The sequence below is a fragment of the Alligator sinensis genome, unplaced genomic scaffold (genome assembly GCF_000455745.1).
Source record: "Alligator sinensis unplaced genomic scaffold, ASM45574v1 scaffold685_1, whole genome shotgun sequence".
NCBI classification, from domain to species: Eukaryota; Metazoa; Chordata; order Crocodylia; family Alligatoridae; genus Alligator; species Alligator sinensis.
This window is the reverse complement of record NW_005842336.1, coordinates 178,649-206,630: the sequence shown is the minus strand read 5'-3', so window position 1 is coordinate 206,630 and position 27,982 is coordinate 178,649. Positions and strand designations below refer to the sequence as shown.

Sequence of the window (27,982 nt, the reverse complement as noted above, 5' to 3'; positions counted from 1 at the left end):
TTGGAAGCTATACAGACACTCGTTCTTTAAGGAAGGGATTACCAAAGCGAAGCAGTAGAGGACACGGCACATTGGTAGAGTGGTAGCAGTAAGGCATGTGGATCAGAAGTGAAGTGGTACTAGGAAGAACGACGCCACGGATCACTGTCCTGGGGCAATAAATCATCACTGCCAGTTGGCTTACCTCTCTTTCCAAGTCCTGGCCTCTGAGCATATGCCATGCAGCAGAGTAGGGAGTTCCTTCAGGCTTGAGGTGTGGCAGGGGGTCATCCTGAGGCACGTACCCCAGCCTCAGCCCTGCACACAGAGGGAGTGGCCAGTCTGGTGCATTCACCCATCAGACACTCCCAAATTTGCTCTGTGCAGAAGTATGAGGAAGACCTATAAAACTGGACTACACAAGTTCCCCAAAATGTACTGTTTTGGAACCAAAAGGGCCTTTTGCAGTCAAGGAGAGTCTAGTTTGACCCCATACAGAAGCCCTATTAACTGTCTCTCTATACTGCCTTCCATGCATAAGTCCCAAAGCTGTGTGCATACATTAACAAAATTACCCTTACCCAACTGTGACACCAGTAAAGGTTATATCTATGATAGAGACAGAGATGGGAAAACTGAGGCACAGAAGAATGAACTGACTTTCCCAAAAAGCCTATGTAAGAACCAGGAGCAAAACCCAGACTTTCCTTTGTACCTGCCTGCACTGAACTGCTAAATGATGCCCCATCTTCGGCTTTGCTACTGAAGCAGAATGAAGAGCAGCACTGTTTCAGTGTCCTGCAAGTAAGATTTGAATTTTTTCTTTCTTTCTCCCATCCTTTGCCTGTCTCTGTGAGACTGGCACTTGTTCTTTATTTGGACAGAAGCTGATGCAAAGGGAATCCATCCCAGTTCTAGACAATTACTGTACTAGGGAGAAAGAAAACTGAATTATACCCAATACCCAACCTCAATTTAAAGGGGGCACTTCTGCTGAAAAAGAAGGAGAAGATCCAATGTAATTTCTGCTTAAGTGAAAATTCCAGTTGGTTCCTTTGAATTTTGTGCAGCCCTATTTTTTGTCTCATGGGTTGGAGCATTTTGCTATGAAAACAAATCACTATTCTTTCCTTGATACACTGTTTTGATTGGAGTAATCAACCAAGCCCAAGAAGAATTTGATGCCAATCATATTGAAATCCTAGCACAATTTTATTCTCAGCTGGGGAATTGATGCAGTTTGAACAAGCAGAAAAAGAGATTTATTCCAGTTATGTAGGTTTTTATTACTGCACTGATAATTGATCCTGGTAAGTTATTTCAACAGGACTTAAAAATATTTTTCTAAGCATTGGCACATTTAATGGTTGCATACCTGTTTTTGAGGATTATTTCTATATTACTTCTATACTTTGGCTACAAAATATATATGTGAACAAACTAACTTCCGTGTGTTATTAATTATCTGTATTATGGTAATGTCCAGGATCATCCAAGGTCACAAAACAGCTGTCAACAAGCCATGGCTGTGGCTAATGTGAATTTTATTTGAACTGGGACTTTGGGATCCTTTCCTTATTTATTTGCATTTATGTCTAAAGACCACAACAGAGAACAAGGCCACAAAAGACAGCTATTTTACAAACCCAGAGCATCAGGCATCCCCTGCACTGAACAGACTTAACAGCAAGAGGTATAAAACACAAAAGTAAGGAGGATGATAGAATTGCTGGTCATTTGGGTTTATTTGCTCTTTCAAACCATTCCCCTGTCTCACACTGCCTTCTGCAAGACATGCACCACCCTTGCCAACCCCAAAGGGCTGGTGCAGTTCAAATTCCACCCAACCAGGAGCTTGTCTACACAGTAGACTTGGGGATAGGGAGCAGTGCCCTCAAACATGCCACGTTGCTCTGAACAGCCTGTGGCATAGCTGTGCTCATACAGACCTGCAGGTGAATTGGTCAGTCAATTAGCCATTTGTCTCCTAAGCCTTACACCACTAAAAACTACGGGAGATTTGAAGGCTTACCTGAAAGAGGGCTATGTTTTGGATGAAGGAGGCAACTGGCTCCTAGTAAGGCTATTACCATGACAATCTGAGTGGCTGCCACACACAAGTGACGAAAATGAAATCCAAATTGCTCACAGATTTGTAACTGCACAAAAATTATACCATAACAATAAAAAAATCATACAAAAACAAACTACAAAGTGGTTTCAACACTGGCCATCCCACTTCCTTGGGAGCCCATTTTTTCTGAAGACTCTATGAACACACAGTGGAAAAATCAGAAAGAAATGGAAGGAATTGAATGCAGGGAAACAGAAATTACTTTTTTGGCCATATTTGTTACACAAGAACAATTGAGCAAGGACAGCAGGACAGTGGAGGGAATTGCTTTTCATTTGATTTTACATGGGAGAGGCAAGCAGCAATTACAGGTTCAACTTCATAGGAAAAAAACCACAGGTACACACACACACAATTCACCAATATAATGGATTATGCATCATCATAATTGTAGAAACTAACCAACCAGATAAACAAACAGTACCCCCCATCGCCCCCCGAAACACGCAGAAGACCTCATTTTAGCTACCATGAAGGAAATCCCAAGTCTATACATCTTGTTAGGGGAGTCAAGCCAAAGATCCCTAAAGTCACTGTAGCAACTTCTATGGACCTCACATAGGACCTGGACCAAATTCTGATGTACAGCAGAAGTTTCCTAGTTTGGCATTACTTTAACCCTTACTGAATCCTATTCAGCTGCAAGGCAGTGCTGAGGAACCCCTTGCATTGTATTGCAGAGGAAGGATATATTTCTGCTGTAATTAAATCTTTCCTTCCTCTGGATAAAGCAACTGTTCCCAGGAAAAGGGAAAAAAAAAAGTGCATTACTGACTGCCACAACATGATGTGCTGCCCTTGGAACAAAATCAGAAAAAGTCCCCAAGCATCATGGAAAACACAATGACTATATAGGTGGAGTTGACACCAATGAGTCAAAAAGGAGTCAAAGACGCAAGAGCATTTTCCTTCTCGTCACTTCAGTGGAGCTCTAGAAGCAAACCTAGTGCAAGATGTATCCCTCAAGCCAACATCCAGTGAAGCAGTCACAATGCGCACTTTGACATGACATGGTTAAGGCACGATTGATGTTATTCAAGACAACAGATGTTTTATCGCTGCCTCAGAGGAAGGGACTTCAGGCAGATCCACCCACAAGACCTCAGGGGAGACCCTTGCCACTGGGCTGAATTCTCAGGTCAAGGAGCAAACTTCCCTTAAGGATGGGGAGTGGTACATTCTGTTAGAAGAATGAGATTAGCAGAAGGACAATATTGGTTTTTCCTCTGCTTTAGCGAGGCTTTTTGTGCAGCTCCCAGTATTGTATAGCTCCATCCTCATTACGAACAGGTCATGAGGGATGCTAAGTTTTTTATAAAAGACACAGTATCTTTTTTTTCCCCCAGTATCTCAGTTTTGGGATGTCTGACTTTGAAAGACATTTAAAATATTTTTAGCTTGAAAAAAAGTCAGACTTGCAAACTGTATCAAACCCATAATTTTGACATACATAATTTACAGATAACTGGTCACTTGCAACAACAAAAAAAAGTCTCAACTTCTTGCTTTGTTTCATTGCTACAAGTCACACACAACACTGAAGTGGCTCTTGCTTCTATTGGACAGTTAGTGTTTTTTACAACTGTTCAATGCAGCTATTTGGGGCACCACCCAATTTACTTCCAAGTACAACTCAAGGTATTGGTTAACCTCAGTAAAGCTCTGAAAGGCTTTTAAAAAATCTGGATAATCTTTGAGGTCTCCTGTCCTCCCATTATAACAACCACATGTCTTGCCACCTGTCATCTGAGTTCAAGTGCAAGGGGCAGAAAACTAAGCTTTGGAATGCAATCCTTTGCCAAGTCTGGTCACCTACAGGTGACAGAACAAGACACCTCGAACCTGAATTTCTGCTGATCCAGTTTAATAGCTGAGCAGGGGTTTGAGAGTGAGAAAAGCAGCAATTGCTTGTTTTGTGACCGGTTGCTGGCAACAGATGCCTTTAGCTTTTGCAAAAAAATCCCTTGGTATAAATCTGATAGTCATAACATGAATGAATAGCACTGGTGGCTATCTAAGTTACATATGTACACTTATGTGTTGGCTTCATGTGCTCTATGTCCTGGCTACACCTCATGCATACTGCAGTTCCCTACTGAGACTGTAAATATTGTTCTAATGCAGCAATAAAATTTCTCACACGCCGAGTGAATAGTGAGCCATTTTCATTGCCCTTAAATGCCTTTAAAGCAGCATACGTCTCATTGCAACAAGACCTGCAAGCCAACTACAGCATTTGCTTTTCTCTCCACCTCAAATCCCAAGAAATATTCCAGCCCACAGGAAAACATATTCATCCATAGCATAAAGCCACTGAAAGCTAAACTGTCCAAGAAAGATGCAGCGAGGGAGAAAGGAGGAAAGCAAATGAAGGTTAGAACCCTTCCACCTTTCATTGCCTGTGGCATTTCTGCTACCTAGCACAGCTGGAACTTGGTCTTAAAACTGCTATTAGCAAAGACCCATTTGAAACTACAGCTACAGGGCAAAATACACCCCTGGCATAAATGTGCAGCACTCCAAGACTTCCACTGGGTTAAGTAAGTTGATATTAACTGAGAAACTACCTCTCAGGAACCTCTTCCTTTTCTGCAAAGCTCATTTCTACTTCCCTGTGTACACCTGCCCACCTGAGACCTGTTATCATCTGGTATTTGCATCTTCTTCCTTGGCTCTCACCTTCCAACAACGCAGGGTGAAGCTTGTTGAAGTTTTGCAAATTAAACAAAAAAAAAAAGTTTTCTCTCTTCCTGGTGCCCAATACATGTCTCATCAGAGAGAGAGGGAGAAGTTAAATTTGCTTACAAAAAAGATGCATGGCTTGTTTGCACCTCTCAGTTACATCCATTAAAGTTCCATAAAAGAGTGCAAGGCCACGAAGCACTTCATATACTTTAGCTTAAGACAAAGGAGTTTAAATCCTATTTGGCCCAAGAGTTACATACACATCTAAATTCAGGTGCTGAAGAGACACTTCTTACCATATACATAGAATTTAGATCCTATTTCCTCCTTTGTGAATAGACTTGTCCTTCTAGGCATGCACAGAAGGGACCTGCTACAATCACTTATACTCTGGGGCAAGCCTGCTCTGTGCTACAGGGCACAGCACTCCACATAAATCCCTGAAACTGGGATTGAAACAAAACCAGGCAGAACAAACGGTTGATGCTGAAGAAGGAGGGGAGTCCATCCCATCCTTTAGCCCATCAGCCCAGTGGCCAGCGCGCTTGCATATGGAGTGGGCAGCCCAGTTTATAGAGTTTATTCCTTGATGGTGACTCAGTGTGAAAAATGAAGTATTGTGCCTCAGTCTGCCTCTGCAAAAAAAGCAATACTTTGCAGTGGAGGTAGCAAGGCTTAATTAATGTCAAGCACTCTGAGATGTATAGCTAGAAGGATCCAGAGAAGAGCAGTCGCTGGATTTTTTACCACAGTACCGGAGTGACAACATAACATTTTAAAGTTACGTAGATGAGCTAAGCAGTGCCTCCTCCAGTAAGACAAAGGCCAAGGGGAAAGGGCAACAAGAGGCATTGTGCCTCTACAATACAAAGGGAAGCATGATGAGCAGCTGAACATTTCCTACCTTTAAAAACAGCAAAGTATGTACAGCACAGCTGGACATTGCAGGCACAGACTGGCCCCGAGACCACCCCTAGGGCCATCCCTTGTACAGCATGGTTAGCTAGCAGCCTCACAAATGCTGATGAAATACACTGACAAAAATATCTCACCCTGGAGTGGCTGGGCACTGTCCATAAGCAATGTCCTGCTGCTACCAAATCATAGATTACCGTCGTAGCTCAAGATGATTTTGGTACCGAAGGTTCAAATCCACTGATGTGTAAAGACTCAGACATACATTAGCACCATGTTCCTGGTTATCCAACTGGTAAGGAAGACAGAGCCTGGGGCCTCCCTGTCTAAAAGCACATGCCTGTACTGCCTCAACTCAAAGACCCAGCTATGGCCCCTACAAGGACAAAGCACTGCGTTGAGGAGCTACAGATTACGTGCAGATAATCTATAGCTCCTTCTATGGTAATAAGAATGATGCAAGTACTTCAAATCAGCATATGCTGGTGCTGTGACACAATTGATGCCTGCCTTTCATATGGGCATGTCCTACTGAGGAAGGGTTTTCTCATTCCCACTTTTTCTACTCAGAGACTTGCCTTATTTGGCCAACAACATAATATTTCACCTCTGGTCCATACAGCTCAGCCAGTCAGTCAACTGGTTTATTAAAACACCTTGAGAAAGAAATGCCCTGATGACCGAAAATGAAGAAGGATGCTCCTTTACGGGGTGGGGAAATCTTATTCTTCAACCCCTGGAGAAAGACAGGGCACGTTGCAATTTGTTACACAGCATCAAGGCAGAGATTTCTCATGACAACTCCAGGACTGTCAGGAAATGATTAAGAAAGCAGAGGAAATTCAAGGCAGTCAGAAAAGAGTTTGGATTCCAGTCACATTCTTCCACCCCACCTTTGAGTGGAGAGGAGAATTGCTTAAGGCCTCTTCTGCAGCCAGGCTTGGGTCAAAGGGCAACACCTGGGAACAAGGAATATATATTTGATGCCAAGTGGATGCCTCACCCTCTAATGAGCCACACGTCTCATCCGCTTCCATTGTGAAGCATCTCTACACTGTAGCCGTCACCTTGTGATCAGCATTCAGTTGGCAACAGATATATACCCTGACAGTCTTTTATTGTAATAATCCTGAGAAACCAACTGAAGCCTGGAAAAGCCAATGTACATCGCTGCTCAATTAGTTTTAAAACGGTTGGGAATAAAACCTGCAGTCATTGCTCCAAGTTTCACTGAAGTCACATGTAATGGGCATTTGAGAGATTTCCTGCTGGAGGCTATTTTGGGGGAAGAAGCAAAGCTGAGCTAATAGGGTGCTAGGACTCAGAAAACCCAAGAGGATCTCTCCCCCAGTCTGCTATACTCCAGTGTCTTGAGCCTCCCTCCTGGCTCTTCTCAATAATTGATTTAGATCATAAACTTTTCTTACTCTGCACAGTGCTTAGGATAAATGAGCTTCTAGGTACTGGTATGTTACAACTAGGTTTGAGGATTTTGCTTTCAGTTTCTTGTTGAGATACAGGCATTTTATTATTTTTCTAAAAATATGTGTAGCTCTCATGCAGCAGTTTTCCATGCCCTGTGACACTTGATAAGGGAGGCAAGAATGGCTGTCTCCCAGAAGCTCACAATCTCAATAGACAAGGCCTAGAGAACAGTTCTCTTTCTCTTTCACAGATGGGAAATTAAGAGAGAGACTATTACAGTGTCCTGCCCAAGGTCATGCAGCACATGGGCAGCAGAGCTGAGAGTAGGCCCCAAGTCTGCTGAATCCTAGCCCAAAACCCCTTGCACAGGGCCAGTCAACGGAGAGGGAGGAAGTGTAGTTAACAATTTGTGTTTGCTTTGTTTCTACTCCAAGTATGTTTTCTAGTCCAATGTTTTTCCAACCCCTGAACATCCTGATTTTGGTAAGGAGAGGTAGTAGCCTAATGCCAAAAGCAAGCTACTCCTTTATAGCTCCTAGAAGAGACTCCGCGTGTAGCATTCTCGGCCTATTCTCTGGTCTAGGCAACAGAGCTTCAGATACACATCCAAACTACTGAGAGATTTTCCCATCACTCTAATCATTTCTCTAACAGCCTTGAGGTTCAATCCATATTTAATACCCATTGATTTCCATAACTACTTGTAAAACATATTGCTTAATTCTCATTGATTAGGTACTGTGCAAACACAGTAAGACACAGGTCCCAAACCAAAGTGGGAGTCCCCAAACCACATAGGCAAGAAGAGGATCCTCCCCATTTTACTGATGAGGAGCAAAACAAGAAGAGATTTGGGTCAGAACAATGCATACCCATCTCTTCCAACATCTGGCCACAAGAGTCCACGCTGAAAAGCAGAGTCTTACTTAGCTGCCTAAATGGAAGCTGGGCTCTTTCCAAAAGATCTGGCCCAGGTGCAGGTGCTCCGCATTTGATACTGGCCCAGGGCCAGCCTACAACAGAACTCTCTTGAGTCCTACTCTCCTTTCAGGCACAAGGGCCACCCTTCTTAGCCGTGCATAGTCACACTCATAAAGCAAAGGGGAAGCCAGACTGCAAAATAAAAGAGGGAAAATAAACCTTGACTGCTCCAAATCCCACATTAAAATGTATTTGATTCTCTTTGCTTTTGCTCTGCTCTTCTTCAGGGAAGCATCGCTGCGTTTTCAACTGGTTGGTCCCAGATCTGAAGCCCCTGCAGCAACTGACATAACCCCTTTGTGCTGCACCTTCAGCTCCCCATTTATGCTGGCAAGACTAAAGATAGATCAGAGCCAAGATTATCGTTCCGAACAATATTAATAGGAAGCAGCTGCTCTTTAGAAGAGGCTTTTAAGTAATGTAAAGAAACTTCATCCCATTTTTAAAAGCCTGTTAAATTAGTCAGTCTACCCTACGCACACACATGCACTCACACTCTCTCTCTGTCACATGCATTTCTATTCTCTCTTGGCTGCGTTCCTTCTCCCGAGTTGCTCGAACCAGTGATGCATCAGCACCTGATTGGCTAGATAATACGAGTTCCATCCTTGGCCAAAATGAACTGGAATCTTATGACTGAAATGGCAGCTTTGTGCTCAGTACAGTTGGCAGGGTGTATTTTAACACTTTGCTGACAGGGCACAATAGGCTTAGATCTTACAAATATTGGAGCAGACTGAATTCATGGTTGGAAGACTTTTGAGGCAAGGACTTTTGTCTTCCTACATGCTATCAAAGTGCCCAGGACACTCTTGGGTGTTGCAGAAATAAGGCATCCTGTTTATGAAGAAGTCAGCACCCTACAAAGTGTGGGGGGGGGGGGTGTTTGGTCCATTTAGTGATTACACTAAACCTTTCCCTTGTCAAGGAAGTTACACCATAGGTCTATTTGGCCACATTGCTGCTGTTCCTGAAAACCAAAGGGTAGTGTATGGGAGTAGGGTGGGGAGGGAGAGCAAACTGCAACCTACCAAAGACAATGAGCAGGCCACAGTGATGGATTATTTAATGATTAGAAATGGCAGGCTGCCACAGTTTTATGATGAAGAATGTGGGGATTACTAAAACAGTCTTTAGAGGGTTCCAAAACTCTTTGTAAGGCCAAGAGACACAGAGTCCCGCCACTGTCTGTTGTATTCAGAATTAGCCAAAGACTTTTGGTTTCAGAGGATCAAGGAACAAGTCCCTTGTGTTAAATCCTCTGGCAGAAACATAAAACTTGACCTCCTTGTGTTTTTCCATCATTGAGTCCATGCTTCTTAGGTGGACTGAACCATAAGCCCAGCTTCGGGGCAGGATAATCTTGTGGTTGAAGCAGTAAATTGTATCTTAGGAGGCTGGGTTCTATTACAAGAGACTTACAAGACCTCTGTCAGATCAAGACTGCTCTTGGTCTCACCTTTCTATCTGTAGAATAGGAATATTGCTTTCATTGCCCAGCCTTTGTCTCCTCTATTCAGACTCTAATCTCTTCAGGGCACAGCCTGCTTCTTGCATGATTTCTCTACAGCCCCCACATTTTTCATCTGAGACCCATTTGTGCTACTGTACAATACAATGAATAATTGTGAACAGTCCCTGAATTTTGGATAAGTTTTGTCCTGTATTCGACTTGTATTTCGCAACATGATCATCTCCAATTTGTATTTCTGTTGGATGTTCAATGGCTATTTTAATGCTACACAAAGAGGAACTAAACATGGGATCTAAGTCTTTTTATGACAGAAATACCAAATCTTGAACTTCTTTGGACACATAATAACTCCCTGGTGCAATAAAATCTCATAAAATATGTGAAACACAAATATTGTTGAATTCAAATTTATTCACATCCTTAGAAACAGACTACACAGAGCTAATCAGGACATCTGGACACTGTTGACTTGCCATGATGAGAAGCTGTTAGGTTTATGGAAGTAGTACAAAGAAAATGGCAAACTAAATGATTGCAATTTGTCCACTTTCCCAGCACTCTCCTGATTCTTAAATGTTCAAGACAGGTGATGAGCCCTCCACTGTGTCCTTTTGGTACCATGGCATAATCCAGACCTGGTCCCAGCAGTCTTACAATGCCTTGATTCCTGAGTAACCTTGTCTGAATGTTAATTGAATAATAAATACATTGAAACCTTAGCTGTTTTGTTCTAATACAGAAAACTAAATCCTACAATACTGTACGGACTCATACAAAAACACTGCTGTAGTACTAATGCAGAATGAACACAAGGCCAAACTCTGTCCTCATTTAAACCTAGTGACTCACCACCCGCCTGCCCCTTGTGTAGTTACTGCCCCAGCACAAAGCACATTCCAATCTGATATTGTTTCTGGTACAATAGCACCTAAAGCCTCCAAAGAAACTCTGTGCCCTACTATGCCAGGCATTGTACAAGACACATAAAGTTTCTGCCCAAAGCTCTTACAATCTAAACAGATCAGAAATATAAAAACAGAAAAAGGGGTGAAGTGACTTGCTCAAGGTCACAAAAGCTCAGTGACAGAGCCAAGATCTGACCCTCAGCTACCTGCTTCTCAGGCCGGTGCCTTGTTCCCTAGATTTGCTCTCTTGCATTCCTTTTACACTGGTGTAAACACCACAAGAGCTCTGATTCCTGTCTGATAGTCCATGAGAGTAAGACAGGATGATGATTATGTGCATATCAGAGGTAATTAATGGTGATGCCACCTGTTCAGTGGTGGACAGATCTACAAAATAGCACCCAAAAATATTTCCCTTCCTCTATCATCCCCATATCTAGGACCCATCGAAAACTCTGAAGCTGCCATTCCTCTGAGCAGGGAATATCACCATGGTTATAGTATGTACGCAGAAATGCCAGTGACCAAAGCAGTGACAAGGCTCAACTCTCCACTTGCACCCTACATCGTCATTTGTACCAGTGCAGTCGAGCAGAGGCTGGGGGTAAAAAAGCCTCCTCACCAGTAAGAATACAAGGAAGGAGAGAAGTCTGTCTCCTGTGGCTGCTTGCAAGTCCCTTTGGGTTAACATTTTCCACTCAGACAGCTCCACCAGCAGCAGAGCTAGCCTAGAAATCAACTGTGGGTGTTCTCACCAGGGCCCAAAGCATGGTGCTAGTGTTAGGATGCTGGTGGCCCATCTCTGTCAGGTCTTAGGGACCCGGAACAGAATTCAGTCCATGGTGAGGTCATGTCAGAGAAAAGCTTGGGAAGCGATCACTTCCTGCCGCCCTCCCCCAATCAGAAGACTACCTGTGGGGTTACTGACCTCCCCCCACCCCCAGCCCCCAGTCCTTCGTTCATGGAGAAAATTGAAGAATTGAACCAAAAGTAAAAGTAGCCCATGTAAAGGGCAAGTTAGGATCCTGCTCAGTAAATCAGAGCCAGATGTCAAAAGGTGACAAGCATCTGCAACTCCAATTGAATTGAGGAGTGGATTTCACTATGGTTTGACCTTTCACTTGCAAAAGGTGGTCAGGGCATGCGTGCAGAAGTCACAGCTCATGGATGTCACTCTGGTTTGGAGCACTGAACAGCTACCGGACCTTAACCTGGTCATTCAACCTCCCTGTTTTCATCTGTACCATTTCTAAAGTACAGACACCAATGCATACCAAATGAAATGAGACTTTGCAAGTGAGTGGAGACCCTAGGACTGAAACAATGAACAAAGGTGTGAGATGTTATCATTGTAAAACCTTTTATTGCAGCATCTGTCATTTAATTTGATGAATTTTCTAACCCTTAATGCGTATTTTTCATATTATTTTTTGTTTTTAGGCCATCTGTTTCTCCTGGCTGCATTTTAGTGGCAAAATGTGGCACTGTGCATATGTTAGAAGACTAACTTTGACACTGGCCATATGTTAGAAAGCAATCTGTACCCTTACCAGTGGTATCAGAGTTGCAAGGGGTAAGTTAATATCCTGCAGGATAGGCTGGATTGTATAAGCACTGGCCCTGGAGCAAGGTTCTTGCTGCTCATTTTCTCACACTTTGTATCAAGTCGGCCCTGCAGGGGATTCCCTGGCTTTGATTCCAGTACCTTGCTCCCACTTACCTTGTTGTGTGTTCTGAACTCCCGGGTTCTTGACTTCTGGCCTGGCCTACACTATGAATGTGGATATTGCTGTGGACTAAGAGTGTGACTTGGACTCCCTGGCTATGACCCCGTTGTTCAGGCTTAGCTCCTGACCTGGATTCCTTGCAGGCTCAGGTACTTCTTTAACTTTGTGCTCCTCCAGATTGGTTATACCCCCTATTCATTCTGCTAAGCTCAGAAGGAATTCCAGCGTCCCTTAGACTAATATGTCTCTCCAAGCTGACTTTTAATCATTGTGTTGTGTGTTCCTCCTGAAAGGTACTATGTTGGGACTGAGGAAGTTGCTCATAACCAGTGTACGTATTTTGGGGTAGGCTGAAAAATAGTAAGTCTACGGAAAGTAATTGCAAATGCATGATGCCTTTCCCTCCCTGCCCTGGCAATTCTTTGAGGCTCTGTTTTATTTAGATATTATCATGCCCAGAATTTTAATGCACAGAGTCCACTGATGACATTAGACAGAAATTAAGCAATTTCCCTTATCCCCCCGCTGCCTTTTTTAGTTCAGATATTCTTATTTGCTATTTGGCCCTAGTCCCAAATGACCTTCCTTTAGTTTAAATGAATGTCTCAGATTGAGAAAGAAAACAATACAAAATAAAAAACAAACACATGTGGGAAGACTCAATTGTTCCAAAGCAGGGGAAAAAATATTCCAAACGAATTTGCCAAATCCAGTCCACTTACTTTACCAAGACTGTCAAAGCTGATACTAAACACCACTGGCATAGTGCTTGATGTTTTCAAACCCCTGGATAGGCATCAGTGAGAACACAGTGTAACAGGAAAATGTTAGTATCCTCTTTCTGTACATAGAGCTTCAGAGGCTCTAAGAAGAGAGGGGGCTACTGCGATAAGCTCTTCTGATTTCTGCATGACACAAACCTGAGATTTTTTTGCCCAACTGTTTCTCCCCAAACTCAACAATTCCTGGGTGTAATGTTACAAGAATGATATCTATTCACTCCTTTAAAAGACTCTTACTGATGGACAATTAAACATACCAGTGAAATGATTAGTCAAAGCGAGTGATGGGGTTGAAAGAGAAAACCAAAATGATCAAGCCACTAGGAAGCGTATCATGAGAACCTCTGTACTGACGGGAATCCTATTCAAATGAAGGTGATATACCTATAATATTGAATGTGCATAACCCTAGATACTACAGTGATAGGTGGATTTAGGAACATTTAATAATGTAGACATTTCTTTCCGTAGATCTGAAAATGCTCTACAAAGGGAATAAGGCCATTATCTCCATTTTACAGGTGAAGCACAGAGCAGGAAAAAGGACCTTGCCCAAGTCAACCAGTAGCAGAACCAGAAACAGAATCCATCTGTGCTGCCCATTATGCCATGACTAGACTAGACAGCAAGGAAAACAGGGAGAGTAAATTAGATGATCAGATTATTTAAGAATTGGCCGGATTAGACTGGACTGGATGGTTAGGTACACTGAGAATTAAATTTCCAGGAGATGGATCAGTCAGGTAGATGCATAGACAGGGTTCAGGAGAGGCAATGAAGATTGAAGATAAATACTAATTTACCCAAGCAGTCAATCTACAGAGTACCTCTTCCTTTTAATACTTCCTGTGTTACACTTGTTGTTCAAAGAGTTCCTGCTTCCTCTATCCCTCTTCTGCTATACTATTTTGCAGCTTAGTCTAAAAGGTTGAAATCTGAGGCATCACAATAAGTTTCCAAAGCAACTTCCTACGATGTCACAAGTACCATATGATAAATTCTGAATCAAAGGGAAGGAGAAGGGTGGGAAGCATGGGAGAGAAATGTAATAAAGCACAATATCAAAGGGAAAAAGTGTAAGGAAAACAGGATATGACTGGCCAAGCAAATGCCCTCCCCTCCATCCCTCACCCCTTTCCCCCACCTGGTTCTCTCAAGTTAGTTCCAGCATGAAACTCCCAATTTAACACCAATTTAGCTCAGGCCATAAGATAATCAGCACTTCTCTTATGAAACAGAAATCTAACTCTTTAACATAACTCATCCCTCTTATGCCACCTGCTGACCAAAAGATGCTTTCCTCTGTCACCTCAATGAACTGTAGAAAGTAGGAACATCTAGAGTCTGACAGTACAAATACTGAAGCTTTGCTATTGTAACTAAAAATGAGAGTCAGTTTCTCCTTTGCCCTCTCTTCTCTCTCAAGCAAGTACCTCATTAAAATGTTTATTATCCCAGAAAACAGCAGAATCAGAAACCCCATGATATCCTTTTCCTAGGATGGTCTTGTGGTGTGGAATGAACAGTGCCTGAAAGGTGCCAGATACCCAGGTTGCATCTGTTGAATAAATAAATGGCTTCTATTTTTCACTGCTATTGCTTATCCTTTGTGCAACCTTGCGCCAGTCACTTCCACTCTATGCCCCTGTTGCCCCATGCACCTGAAGATCTCTTTGGACCTTCAGGATGGGAACTTTTACTATGCTTTGGTACAGCACCTGACATATTGGACCCTTTTCAACTTGCAATTTCCAAGCATGCCTGGAATGCACTAGTAACTTGGCTTCCTTGGTCTCTCAGGTGAGAATGCCATTAGGTAGTCCATTAGGGTCCAACTTTTTCAAAAAACTCAGTTTCCAGCCAAGTGGCCTAAAGTATGCCCTCTCCAATGATTCCCAGCTGGAAAGCACAAAACAGCAGGCCAAGAGATTACTAAAGGATTCTTGGCTGGGAAGTGCTACTTTGTCAAAACTGAAAAGGGAAATGATCCCTTTTATAAGTCTGCTTCCAAATGTGTTGCCCGTCAGTGCAAAGGGTGGTGTGTATGTCTGTGATAAGGAGGAGGTCGGTTCATAAAGTGGAGTGAGACCTCTCAGCATCCCCAAACTCAGTTCATGAAGGCTGGCAGCCAGCTGTTAGGTACTAACCACTGTAGATCACAGACTAGAATAGTTAGTAGTAAGCACGTCTCTGGAAAGTACTTCTAACTAAGCATCTGGATATCTAAGATGTCAATTTAATGCCTCTGAATCTGGACTCTTCAGGTACCCCTTCAAAAATAAGAGTGCAGACTTCCTAAAAAGGGGAATGGGTGCTTTTTATGTGTTTTTCATGGGACAAAATTGTCCTTCTTATACTGAAATTTTTTTAAAGCCCTAAATTTGGCCAAAATTTGAAAAGTGTTCAGCAATGAGCAAGATGAAGTGCAAAGTATTCTGAATATTATAGATTAAAAAAAAAAAAGCTGCATTCACTCAATAGCTGAGTTGGCATACTTTTTCATTTAGGTAATCAAGTTTTTGATGCATCCAGTAGAAAGAAAAATTGTTGAAGAATGAACATCTGCACAGCTGTCACTTTTCAGGGTTAGCTAATGTGGCAATTCAAATAATAAGAAGCCAAAAGACTCACTGACGTTTCTGAAGAACAAAATGCTGGCTATCTTTCCAAATTATTAAGTCATTTTTAGTTCAAGTACATTTTGAAAACTGCTAAAGCTATTTTATCGGTACAGAATGAGAGAAGTTCATTTTAACTGAGCAAAATGTGTTTGAAGTCATGCTGAGGCTAGTTTTCTTCTCATTGCTAATTATATGAATTCACCATTTGTGAGGAATGTTAGTTTTTTCTCTAAGTTTGTTTTCACTTTAAAGCCATATCACAGAATATAAAAAAGGGAATGGGGCCAGGGGGAGGAGGGAGGGAGTACATTTAAGTTGCAGGATGCTTTAGGTTGTTTTAAAAGAACATAGAGGAAACCATTCTCTATTTTGCTGTTACTTTGTCATTTCTACTATAACAAACATTTGTTCATAGTACAACAGCACCAAGAAGCCTCGGTAAAGTTGAGAACCGCATTGTGCTAGGCCCTGTTAATTCCCACAACAGAACACAGGCCTTCCCTCGTTTGCACTAAATAAGCAGGACAGGAACAGGTCAGAGAAAGCGTTCTCCATGCTTTACAGATACAGTAAGGAGGAAAAGATTCAGGTGACATACTCAGCTCTGATGTCCTGGAGAAACTTAGTAAGAACCCAGACCTCCCCAGAATCACAATCCAATGCCTTAACCAGAGGGCCATTCATATTTTTTTAACTGAATCCTGTTTCTTTTCTCACCATTAAACTAGATTTTCACTTTTTCATAGTAACAGCTTTATTGTGATTATTTTTCATAACACTGCATCAAATGACTTCCCCCAAATGTATTCAAGAGATGAATCTGGTTCATGGAAGTACAGAGAAGAAATAAGACATTTACATATAACTTGTTTGTTTTTCATATTCCCTTCCTTGTAGGGTTCAGCAAATATCCAAAAATCAAATAAAATAAATAAAGGCAACTGGAATCAGCATGCCAATTACAAATAAGGTGGCTACATTGACAATTACATAACATGGGGAAACCTAACAACTAAGCTTGATAATTTGATGAAAAATGTCCTGTGTATATTTTTTGTAATGAAGATTCATTTCCCCAGGAATGCTAGTATCTAATATGTATCTGCTATGGATAATGTCCATGTACATCCATAAATGCAAGGCTCAGTAAGTCAGACTTTGCCATACAGAAAATGCCTGCTATTTTTTTTTCTCTCTTTAGTGGTCATAGATTTTAACTAACAGCAGTAAGTATCCTGACAGGTGAGTATTAGAAATATAACTTAGTGAATTCAAATTTATGATAACCCAGGGGGCTAGGTTAGCACAGTTGGTAATTAGTGCTAGAGGTCTGATCTACAGCCTGCTTAAAGAGTCACTCCTGACTTGCACAGACTTTGCACCAGACCTTAGGGACTTCCAGATCACGTGGAAATTATTTTGTGTCATTCTTCTCCCGATCCCTGTTGTAAAGATTCGTCACAATACGTTACAGCAGCACTATCAAATGGTCCATTGCAATTAGCAACCTCAAGAAAAGGAGTGTTTTGATTAAGGCATTGCATTTTTGCACAGCTCAAAATCTAGGCCACAGTGCATACACATATTATAGCACAAATTCCTATTTGGAAGATCATGGCTATATGGGTCAGGTTCCTGATTAGGTCTAACCGTCCCTACAAGCCTTTACGGAGGGTAAGGGAGGGAGGACCGGTGGATCACAGCTGAAAATCCATCCTTTGTCCAGCATGCTTCCTCTCTGGCTGGGAACTTCTGAAAAGGGAATGAAACAGCAGAAGCATGGATGTTCCCACTTTGGTCTTGAAATGCAGCTGCTCTTGTGCTCTGCTGGGTCAGAAACAGCTCAGGAACACTTCAAGCATTACTTTATTTAAAGAAAAGTCTTGCTGGATGCATAAATAAAGGCTGAGAGATGGAGAGAGACTTGGCATTGAATTTTAAGCAAGAACAAGCTGCATGTTACAAGCATCCAAGTAGAGGGCAGTGCTGTATAACTATTTGGGTGAGGTCTAGCCTACAAAGTTTTGCTAGTACAGCTATATCAGTTAAGGGTGTGATAAAAACAGTCACGCCCCTAGCTGACAGGGCTATGCTGACATAACTCCTTGTGGAGATGCAGCTTGTACCAGTAAGAGAGTCAGCCCTTTGCTAGTACCAGTACTGTCATTCAGGAAGGTGGTTTAAATTACACTGCCAGCTGTATCTCCAGTTGCAGGTTCCACAAATACAGTTTTATGGGTGTAGCTTTGACTTTGAGAAAAATACTGCTATGCCTTTAAAAAATGAGTGGAAGGGGCATACATCAGAAAATAAGACTTATCGGGAACCCAAGAGGACAGTGCTGGGCTGTGTCATGGTTTTACAGTCTCAGTGCTGCAGCATTAAGCACTTGGTGCCTGGGATTCATCATGTAAAGATGTTCTTCTGCACTGACAAAATAATGATGCTCTGTGACCCGAGACTTAAACAGGTTAGATAGGCACTGCAGCCAGCCTGTGGCAGCAATTTGACATCCCTGTTTTGTAATCCCTAGTGCGAGACAAAAAGCTTTCCAAGTGCTGCCTTTCTGCTTTAGAGTTCTCACTAATCTCTGTATCACTACATGCATGCTGTCACTGGGATGTAAAATTAGCCTTTATCAGTGCTCTGAGAATTATCTGCATACATTTTACCAAGCTGCACCATGATAGGTCTCTATTGAGTGAATTCGGTATTGAAATAGAATTGACCTTCAAGGCAGAGCTGGCAGGAAAATGTTCTACCTCCTTCCCCTCCCAGGAAACTTTCAAACGGTTCAATCATTTGCAGGTTTTAGAACCCAGTGGTATTTTGTTTACACTCAATAAAAGTCATTAAATATTTAATTTCAGTTTTGAAGTTCATCTGCCGTGCTTTCTTTCTTCCCTCACCTGTAATTTTCTTTTGTCTGTTTTGATGTTGAAAAGGAAGAATAGGGAGAGCAAGAAGAAAGGGGAGGGGGGCACAGAATAACCACCTTTCAATTAACCTATTACTGTAAAAAGTAAACTGTAAAAATATTTTTAGTTGGGAGTATGTGTATTTTTTTCAGTCACTGCATGTGTATTTTCTTGCAGTCAATTTTTTTGGGGGAAAAAATCAACTAGGTCTTCTTCAAAATGTATGTTGTTAATTGAAGACAACCTGACCTTGCAAGGTACCAAGCACACAACTCCCAATTCAATAAACTGAGAACATGTCACACCTCCCAGGAGGAACAAATTCCATCTCAGAGCGTCTGAACTTTTAGGTAGCATCACTCTTGTGCATCTGAGTGTTTTAGCAGACTTTTTAGCTGATTTTCTGATCATGCCTAGGACAAATCCTATGTGCTTTATGTATTTAGGCAATGCTACTGAAGCAAGAGTAGAGTTGCAGGACAGTTCTGTAAAGCATAAAAGCAAAGGCCTCAGCTTGCCTTTTTCAAAATTAGGACACAGTTTATAGTGTATTTCAGTCTACCAGAAATCATTTTTCCCATCAAGTGGTAACACAATATAGCAAGTACTTTTAAGCCTTTGATACCCAAGAACACAATCTTTTTGCTACCTATAGCAAATGACTCTTCATGCCAGAGTAATTCCAGGGCTGACATCAGATGACTAGAGTGAACCGGGATAGTGAACGGTTTTCCTTCAACTGCAGTAATGAGGTAGGTGCTTTTTTCTAGCATATTTGACTATATGATCACGTGAGTTGTAAGCGACTGTTAAAAAGTATATAAGCCTCCTGATTTTGCTCTTGGGGAACCCCTTCCAAGTGCTTGGGAAATCCATGTCACTTTGGAGTCCCCCTATAGCTGTAGTTTCTTTTGAATAAAAGCTTCTGCTGACCTGACCCAAAAGTATGCTGTGTGTATTTCCACAACAGGGACAACTACAAATACTGGGTCACAGGATTCCTCTGTATCAGTATAATTTCCCTTTTTAAATGATGGAGTTTCGTTTCTGGTAGTTTAGCATTACCCAATCAGTACCATAGATTTACTTCACAGCCGTATGTTTTGGGGGTAATGAGAACGAATCCCTGACCAACTACTGGTAGAGCTGAAAATGCCTCCTTTGTTACTAGGCACAAAATGAATACAAACAGTAGGACCAAACCTGAACTTTTTAGTTTGGCTTCAAAAGACAAGATGTGGAAAGGAGTGTAGAAAGAGATGTGGAAGTATTAATCTGGGCACCTCACAGCCCTTTAATACTTATCCTCCCAGCCCCCTATATTATCCCCAGTTACTGATATAGAAGTGAAGCACCAAGCAGGCTGAATGACTTGACTAAGGTCTTCTGTGGAAAAGTGGGGATTAGAAATGGTCTTCTAAGTCTTACTCGGGTCCCACAAACCATCAGACTCTTTTTCCTTTCCCTTTGAGCTCCTATGCATGTATTTAGTATGTGTCAACTCTCCGAGGAGCTGTGCAACCAGCCTTATGAGCTCTTCCACATTTTGCCACTTGTTCCTGATGCTTAGTTGGGAGCTGGACTCTTTTAAAAGCGTCAGCCCCAATTGTACATGCCAATTACCTTTGAAAATCCTGCAGATTTTCTCACTTCCTACCCATTCACCTTGCATTTTATTTCCCTTTAAGACCCGATCTGGAAGCACCTTGCAAATAAGTCCTGCCTTGCTTTTGGAAGAGCACAAGCGAGGAGATGACTCAGGCTCCCCGTGCACTCCCAGACTGTCAGAATTGCATTTCCAGAGTGGCTGGGCTCTGCTCCCATGGCTCAAGACTTTGATGGGGCTCTGGTCACAGCCAGGAGAAACAGGATACTTCTGGAGCTGTGCGGACAATATTGTTATAGAAATACTCCCATTTAAATGATCTCCAGGGCTTAGTGGTTTAAGAGTGGCTTTCTCCTGACTTCATCTAACCTAGTTATCAATGAACAGTCATGTCCCTGGATAATTATAACAACATTAGCTCACTGGCCAGAAAGAGGCAAATGGTTTATGATCACTTCTGAGCTGCAGTGCTCAGCCTTCGTCTGAGGTCCAAAGCCACCTGTGGTTTCTCCCCATGACCTGGAATATTTATGGCTGCTAAGAGTTGTAGGATTGCTGTAGAGGAATTGGGGGTCCCACTCAGGAATGGGGTAAAAGGAGTGGGCAGGAGACCAGGATGCTACAGGAAACCTGGCTCATCCGCTTCCATCCAAGAGCCGGGTCCGGAGTGGGCCACTGTCCCGCTCCCCCCAGCACAGTGGCAAGTCCCAGGGCGGGGACACTATTTTTTTAACCCCGCTGGTATCTAAATGCCTCATCTCTCCCCAAGTCCAGGACATCTCGCAGCTGAAAGTCTACTTAGTAAAGTCAGAGTCTCCACATTAATCTCTGGCCCAGCAGAGTCATTAGGGGCGGATAAAGCTACTTACCCCAATTCCTTCCTGCTTGTCTCAATCTCAGCCAAGCATTTTACCTCGGCGCCGGCTGCCTCCTGCCATCAACAAGCCCAAGGTGTAATGTTACTGTCTGTTTGCTGTTGGCGTGGTGGGGCTGGAGTCACAAACAGGCCATTTAGACATGACAATGAAGCCATCAGCTCCGGCCCGCGCTTCTAATGAATGAGGCCGTGCATCGCGGGGTGGGTTGGATGGGGAGCGAGTGGGCACCGGACCCCAAACCAGCCCCATGCTTGCTGCTGCAGAGCAAAGCTGGAGGGGCAGAGGTAGCAGGAGACGGGGCTGGGGCTTGGAGCTGTGTGCTTTATGGGGAGGGAAGATCTGGGAGAGAAAAAAAAAAGGGAAGAAAGGGCCGAGAGAGACACAGAGAGGGGAAGTGGTTTCTTACTGTGCAGTTGGGTTAAAGTTAGACACGCTTCCCAATACAGTCCAGGCACTCTTCCTCGGGTCTCGCCGGCTGCAGGACAAGCACCCTTGCATGCAGAGTTGTTTGGGTAACTGCGATTTAATTAGACCAGCTCAAATAGTCGGGAAAAAAATGCTTCTTTGCAAGCTTTCGGGTACAAACCCCTTTCGTCGGGCTGGTCTGCAGTTGTGTCTGCCTGTGTCCTTAGACCAACACGGCTCCAACCTACCCCTGTCCCAGCTCATGCCCCGCGCGGCCCTCCCGCGCCTTCTCCCCGCCCGGAGCCGCGTGAGAAGCGTGCCATGCCCCGTCCACGCAGGCACTGCGGGAAAAGCCTGCGGATGTGGTGGGCTGTTGCCCGCCGTGCTCCCTCCGCAGCAGCTCAGCTCGGACCCGCTGGGTCGGAGCCGCCGGCTCGGCCAGCCCCGCCGAGCCGTGCAGAGCCGCATTCAGGAGCAGAGCAGGGGCCGGGCAGGGTCGGGCACGTTCAGGACTTCCTTCTCATTCAACGACTTCACTTGGAGGTGTCCCGGGCCGGCTCACGCTGCTTTCTCGTGCCAGCCCGGGCCGAGGACAGGGTGACCCAGCGCCCCGAGCTCGCCCTGGGCAGGCTCGGACACGGCGCGAGCGGAAACCACAGCGCAAACTTTGCAAAACAAACGAAACGAAACGAAACACCTCGCTGGACGTCCCCGGGGACTTCAAAGGCATCGGCCGTGTTTATTCCCTTGATTAAACGTAATTCACTGCGGGCCCGATCCTGCCTTCCCCCGGCCCCTAAGACCCGCAGCCCCGGCTACTCCAGGACCCTCCAGCTGGGGCTAGAAAACCTCGTTATGGGGCTCTGGCATTGCCTTTTCATTAGCACCGCTGCACGGCTGAATGCAAGTGCAAACGAGGCCTTGGGGCACAAGTCACACGCACACATATGTATTTATGTGTAATAGGTATGCATGTATGTAATGCGGGTGTATGCAATATTACACACACGCACCTGCATTACACACATGCATACATATTGCACATTTAAGTTGGTCTACTAGAAGATACCAGATTCACCCAAAGAACCGTGTCTACATATTACACACACACACATATATATAGACATATATTTATCTATATTTAATCCTTTGCTGCGTTTCCCTGCTCTCAGGACGAAGACGGGTGTGGGGAGGCTCAGGCCTGCAGAGAGGTTTCCAACTGCTTCTTATTCGCTTTATGCCAGCCCAGACTTTAAAGGGCAGAATAAACGCGGACTAACAGGGGCGGCCGAGGCCGGTCACCTCCGGGAGGGTTTGTGCCTGCGGATCCCGGGCTCCCTGTCTCGTTCCCAGCAAGGAAGGGGTTGCGGGCTCCCGCAGAAAGGGGGCTGTCATCCCCTTCCAAGTCTGGAAGAGGATTCCGCTGCTTCCCCTCCACCTGCGATTTCAACGCACTGCTCATTTCAGACGATGATACTCCAGAGCGCAAATGAGAGCCGTTTCCTTCCACCACCCTGACCTCCCCCGTGTGTGGCCTGCAAGGTAAGAGATGCGGGTGGGGGGCTCTGTTGCACGCCGGCACCACGGCCCAGGCTCCTCGCCCGGTGCAATCTGGACCGCTCCAGTGGCCTCATTTTGGGACGAAGCGCACCGGCTCTGAGCTCTGCTCAGATCCTCTAGCTAATCGCCGCTTCCTCCACACTAATAGCTTCAATTCCAATTCATTAACCAGCAGGAGAGGCGAACAGTCATGCCAAATAAAGTTCAGTGTTATTTTGACCACCGCCTGTTGTTTTTTTGCTGGCTCCTACAAGACTCGTACGAGGGTTTAGGATTCAGGGCTCTGATTTCGCATGGGATAAACTGATAAATACTTAGGTCCCATGGGCTTGCATAAGGAAGTCAATTAACACCTTGCTCTCTAGGGGCCCAACTCCAGATACAGCTCCCGGGACTTGGTCGGGTGGATCAAATAAAATTCAAGCCTTGCCTGTTCTCTACAATATACACACATATATCTGCATTTATACAATGCATCTTCCGTGTAGGCTCTTCGAGATTTTAAAGGTGTCTTCCTGCACGGGATTAAAAATCCTGCGATGATGCGATCTGGTAAATGCATTTGTAAGAAGTGGCAAAATTACTTCTCTTCGTTCCCACTATAAAAATGCTATTGAAGAATTTGGTTCAGGGATGTGCTGAAGAATTTGTGAAGTCCCCTGCTCTGTGCTAGGACTCGGGCAGACAACCCCATTTATCCCAGGCTACAGCATGTTTTATGAAGCCTCCAAACCTCTTATCCCTTCCTGTTAAACGTGGCACGAGGCTGGATTTCGTTTACAATATCTAACGGAGACGAAATAAAAATAACCTATTTTGTGACTGTGGGATACTTCTAGCACAGGATGAGAACTAGGATATGCTCATTTGATTATGGGTGTCGTCTTTGCCATCTGCAAAAGAAGCACTAAGTAGATGAATTATTATCGCTGCGTGTAAATAGGTATCCTACACTTAGTGTCTGTAGAGCGACGGAAAAATTATCATTACAAAATACATGAAAGGCAGTGGACATACAAAAATTTGGATTTCACTAATAAGAGAATAAGATGAGTTGGCAGATGCAAATAAACCCCCCAAATCCTTTCCTAACTCAGAAGCATTTATTTTCCTGTATTGGAACAAAAAGTGCATCGGACCTAAAACATGTTGGAGAATTTATCTTCCGATATGAATTGGTTTTAAAAATGGTATTCTGTCTTATTTATACAGTTTCAGTAACTGTTACATGTACCTTCACAAAAATGGACGTAATGTAATGTTGATCCCTGCCAATATGTCCATAGACTTGCACACCGATAATTTGATACACACACTGCTACACAAAGGTTTACTGCCATTAGATATGACAGAAAGGAGTTCACATCCGTGGAACCGAGAGTTATTTTCCTTCTGTGCCGGTGTATTTATTTTCTCTGCTGTTTCAGACCCTCATTTCCTTGCCTGTATTTGGGTGGTTTATTTATTCAACCTTCTCTAATAGTCCAATTTGGCTATTTTTGTGGTGTGGAGAGATATCGGGCCCAACCAAGGCAAAAACTAGCTCTGTTCTGTCAGTGCTATCAGCAGACACCAGCCTTCTGAAGCCAGCCTGGAATTTTAATTGAAATGGATGTTCAGCCTCAACCTAGCAAAGGCAAAGTACAACAAAGATAAGAAGTCTGGTATCAAACTTTAAGATGAGAGTTTATCTGAATATTGCCTCACAGCTCAGCAGTTAACTTAATTTGATCTACAGCTTCTTGTACTAAAAAGCCTGCCGCATCTAAATGTGGCAGCTTGCGGGAAAATATCCATCAGGTGCCTTGAGCTTCCTAGCTCCATTTAAGAACAGGTCATGTAAAAATTTCACGGTGGCACACAAGATTCCCAGCCACAAAAGACCAGGTCATTTGTATTAATTTCTGACACAGGTTTGTGCAATACTAGTGGGAAATGGGGCAGAGACCGGCGTTTTGGTAGCTATCCCGAGTCATACTAGTGCTGATTGCAGCCTCTAGACCTCGCCCCGCAACCCGCGGGAGTTTTGTCTGAGCGGGTTAGGAAACGCAAGATTTTGCCTTCTTCACAGGAGCACTACTATGGGTTTCAGGAGCAGTGCTGGTGTGAGTAAGATGAACAGATCTGACATCCCAGAGCCAGATGTTCTCGTCTTTAGCCGGGGCCAGTGTTTTCAAGAGAGCTCAGGTCATCTTAAAACAAAAAGAAACTATTTTTCTTCTCCCGAGATTTTTTTCCCCCAGCACTCAAGAGGTTCCACGTTTATATCTTTGGCCAGATTTTCATACAGAGATAAGCAGCCAACATGCCGAGCTCTTTTGAAAGGCTGGCTGTCTGCGTGGGACTAATCCTGCCGCCCGTATTCAATTGATAAAAGCGTCTGGCTGTAAATGAAGCCCCCGAGAAGATCGGGGCGAAGGGCTCGTTTGTGCAGAAGATACAAGCCCAGGCTATCAGAGAGGACGTGTACACGTCGGCTTCTCAACAGTTAGCACTTAAATGATGATCTTTATCTTCTTTCCGCTCTGCAAGAGATTATCCAGTTCAAATTCGCAACATCCTTAAAAGGCAGGTTAAAAAAAAAAAGGGACTGATAGTCCGCTTATTCCAATTTTTCACTAAGTCACTCCATTGGCTTCAGTAGAGTTGCTCCCCATTTAAAAACCAGCAAAAGTAAGGGAAGAGTCAGGCCCAAGGGCTTAAATGTATTGCTGTGAGCAGGGAGGGACGGGTCAGGTTTGTGCCCGCACTTTTCATGGAGGGTGCTCAGGCACCGCGGTGACATTTCGACAGGCAGGTATGTACGTCTGTTAGTCTCAGGAATGAGGGATTTTTTATGGTTATTTCCCGATGGACCTTAAGGCAACAAAAGAAACCATTCAGATGGTCCACGTGCTGCTGCCAACGCAGAACATGCCAGAACGATGTAGGCATAGTTATTTTTTTAAATCCAGCCACACACAAACACATCCCCCAAAAACCTGCAGAAGAAAGGGTGGTGTGCGGGACCAGCATTGGGTTCGCCAAGACGCTTTCCTAAAGCTTTGTCAGAGGCACCGGATGCCTCTTTACGACCCCCTGAGCAGCCTCTGAAGAGAAGAGAGGTCAGATCACAGCTCCCTTTTACAGATGGGGAAACTGAGGCACAGAGGCAGCAACTTGCCTCAGCCCATCCCAAGGCAATGGGCACAGGGATTTAGCCCCTGCTCGGCCTCCCAGCTGCAGTTTGCAGCCAGGGGGTTGCATTGGCAGCAGGCGGATTTAGCCGGGCTGCAGGATTTCTCTCCTCCCTTCCTCCAGCCTTCCCAGGGCGCACTGAGCTTTGTCTCCCCGGCCTCCAAGAGCTCGGGTGGTCTCCCGAAGTCCAGGCTCTGCCCCTTATCGGCCCTTATCTCCCAAATCCACTCCCTAATGTGATCTTAATGGAGGCGAAACGTCGTCGGGATTCGTTTTATTGCAGCTTAAGCCAAATCGCCCTCTCTTCCTCCCCCACTTTCGGAAATGCGGAGCGGGCCGTGGGGGTTGGCTCCTTTCGCTCTTCAACCCACACTTGTCAGTGCTCGAGAGCGGATGGTAAGTAGGGCCAGGCGAGGGCTCCTGCCGAGCCCTGCTGCTGGGGGGCCGACGGGAGGGAGCTCAGCCCCGGGCCAGGAGCTCCCATCACCCGCGGAGCGCGGCTCTCAGGACGGGGCCGGCGGCGCCCAGAAGCGCCCATGGGCAGTTCCCTGGAGAGTTACACTAGCAACCTGCCCATGTACAACCCGTTCAGCTAAGCACGCTCATTGCTCCCCCCCGCTGTTGGCACTTCTGCACGTGCCCTGCAGGACGGAGCAAATGAGGGGCGGTTTAAGAAACATGCCCCGTTAGAGACGAGCACTTCGGGGAGGCTTGTCAGCAGCAAAATGCCACCAATTATGATTGATATTCCCCCAGGTTCAAAAGGTCCCTTTCGCACCTCGCCCACCCGGCTCCAGAACAGGACTTGGCCACTTCACAGCCCCGAGTTCAAGGGTTCCCAGTGGTTTGCGCCCAAGATGATGCCGGCTGGAGGCTCTTTTTGGTGCAATATATACCGAAACCCATCCCTTCCTGACTGCTCCCAGTAACGAGCACGTCCGACAGCGCCCAGTAGCCACTTCGCTCTTCCTTCCCGCCCCGGTTGTGGCGGCTTCTTGCTAACATTGGTACTACTCCAAATGGGAAATCGTCCACCACTGGTATTGGGGCAAGCGCTTCCATCCAGCGGCGCATATCGCACGGGACGGGGTGCCACAGCTGTCACCGATGCGGCCGGGCAGCAGAAGGGCTCAAGCAACCCAACCCCTCCATGTACCGCAGTGCAAAGAGCAGCGCTCCCAGGCCCCCCTCACCCGCACGGCACCGCGTCGGCCCCAGCAAGGCCCCCGGACCGGAGCTCGTCTGGCCGCCTGTGCAGCCCCGTGCGCACCTCTCGGCTTGCGCGTGCAATCGCAACCCAGGCAGGCCGAGAGCGGTATGCAGGACTGTGATTTGGGGTGGGTTTTTTTTTTTTTAAATCTATCCTTTCGTTGGCCGGATTAGAGACTCCTAGTAATGCCACAAGAGGTTTCCTAAGACACTGGGCTCTAACCTGCGATGCTTCTCTGCCCTAAGTGCGGGAAGCTGCTCTATTTTTCTCCCCCCCCGCCCCACACACACACACACTCCCCCCCACCCAGAACAGTCACAGGGCTGACCTTCATCCTGGCGAGATGCCTCGCTCCCAGCGCCGTCCTCCCCCCTCCCCAGTACCGGTATTGATGGATCCCGATCCGCCTGATACCCCCGAGCTGGGGGGGGGAAGAGAGAGAGACAGGCCAGGGGCAGTCACGTGTCCCGCGGGAACCAATGGCCCCTTCGGAAGATGCCCTGCCATTCCCAGCTGGGAGGCACCTGGGAGCGCGGCAGAGGCAGCCGAGCGCCGGGGACCCGCAGACCGCGGCCGGGCGCTCACCCCGCAGGGCTCGGG

General features: G+C 45.0%; 1 protein-coding gene and 1 long non-coding RNA gene across 6 annotated transcripts in view; one reads left to right on the top strand and one right to left on the bottom strand.

Annotated features, from left to right (window-relative positions):
* LOC112551103 overlaps positions 1-27,784 on the bottom strand; it is a 148,053-nt gene extending 120,269 nt beyond the window's left edge. For 4 of the 5 annotated variants that reach the window (XR_003095263.1, XR_003095264.1, XR_003095261.1 and 1 more), the window contains exons 1-2: positions 21,437-22,226; positions 21,022-21,142 (exon numbers count right to left, since the gene is read on the bottom strand). This is a non-coding gene — a long non-coding RNA (uncharacterized LOC112551103). Of the gene's footprint in view, positions 1-21,021; positions 21,143-21,436; positions 22,227-27,710 lie in introns of those variants that run through there. The other variant, XR_003095265.1, reaches the window with a different exon arrangement.
* NKX2-6 (NK2 homeobox 6) overlaps positions 27,754-27,982 on the top strand; it is a 5,846-nt gene continuing 5,617 nt past the window's right edge. Inside the window, exon 1 of the mRNA XM_025210147.1 lies at positions 27,754-27,982. Coding sequence (XP_025065932.1) covers positions 27,862-27,982 — 121 coding nt within the window. The 5' untranslated portion in view covers positions 27,754-27,861.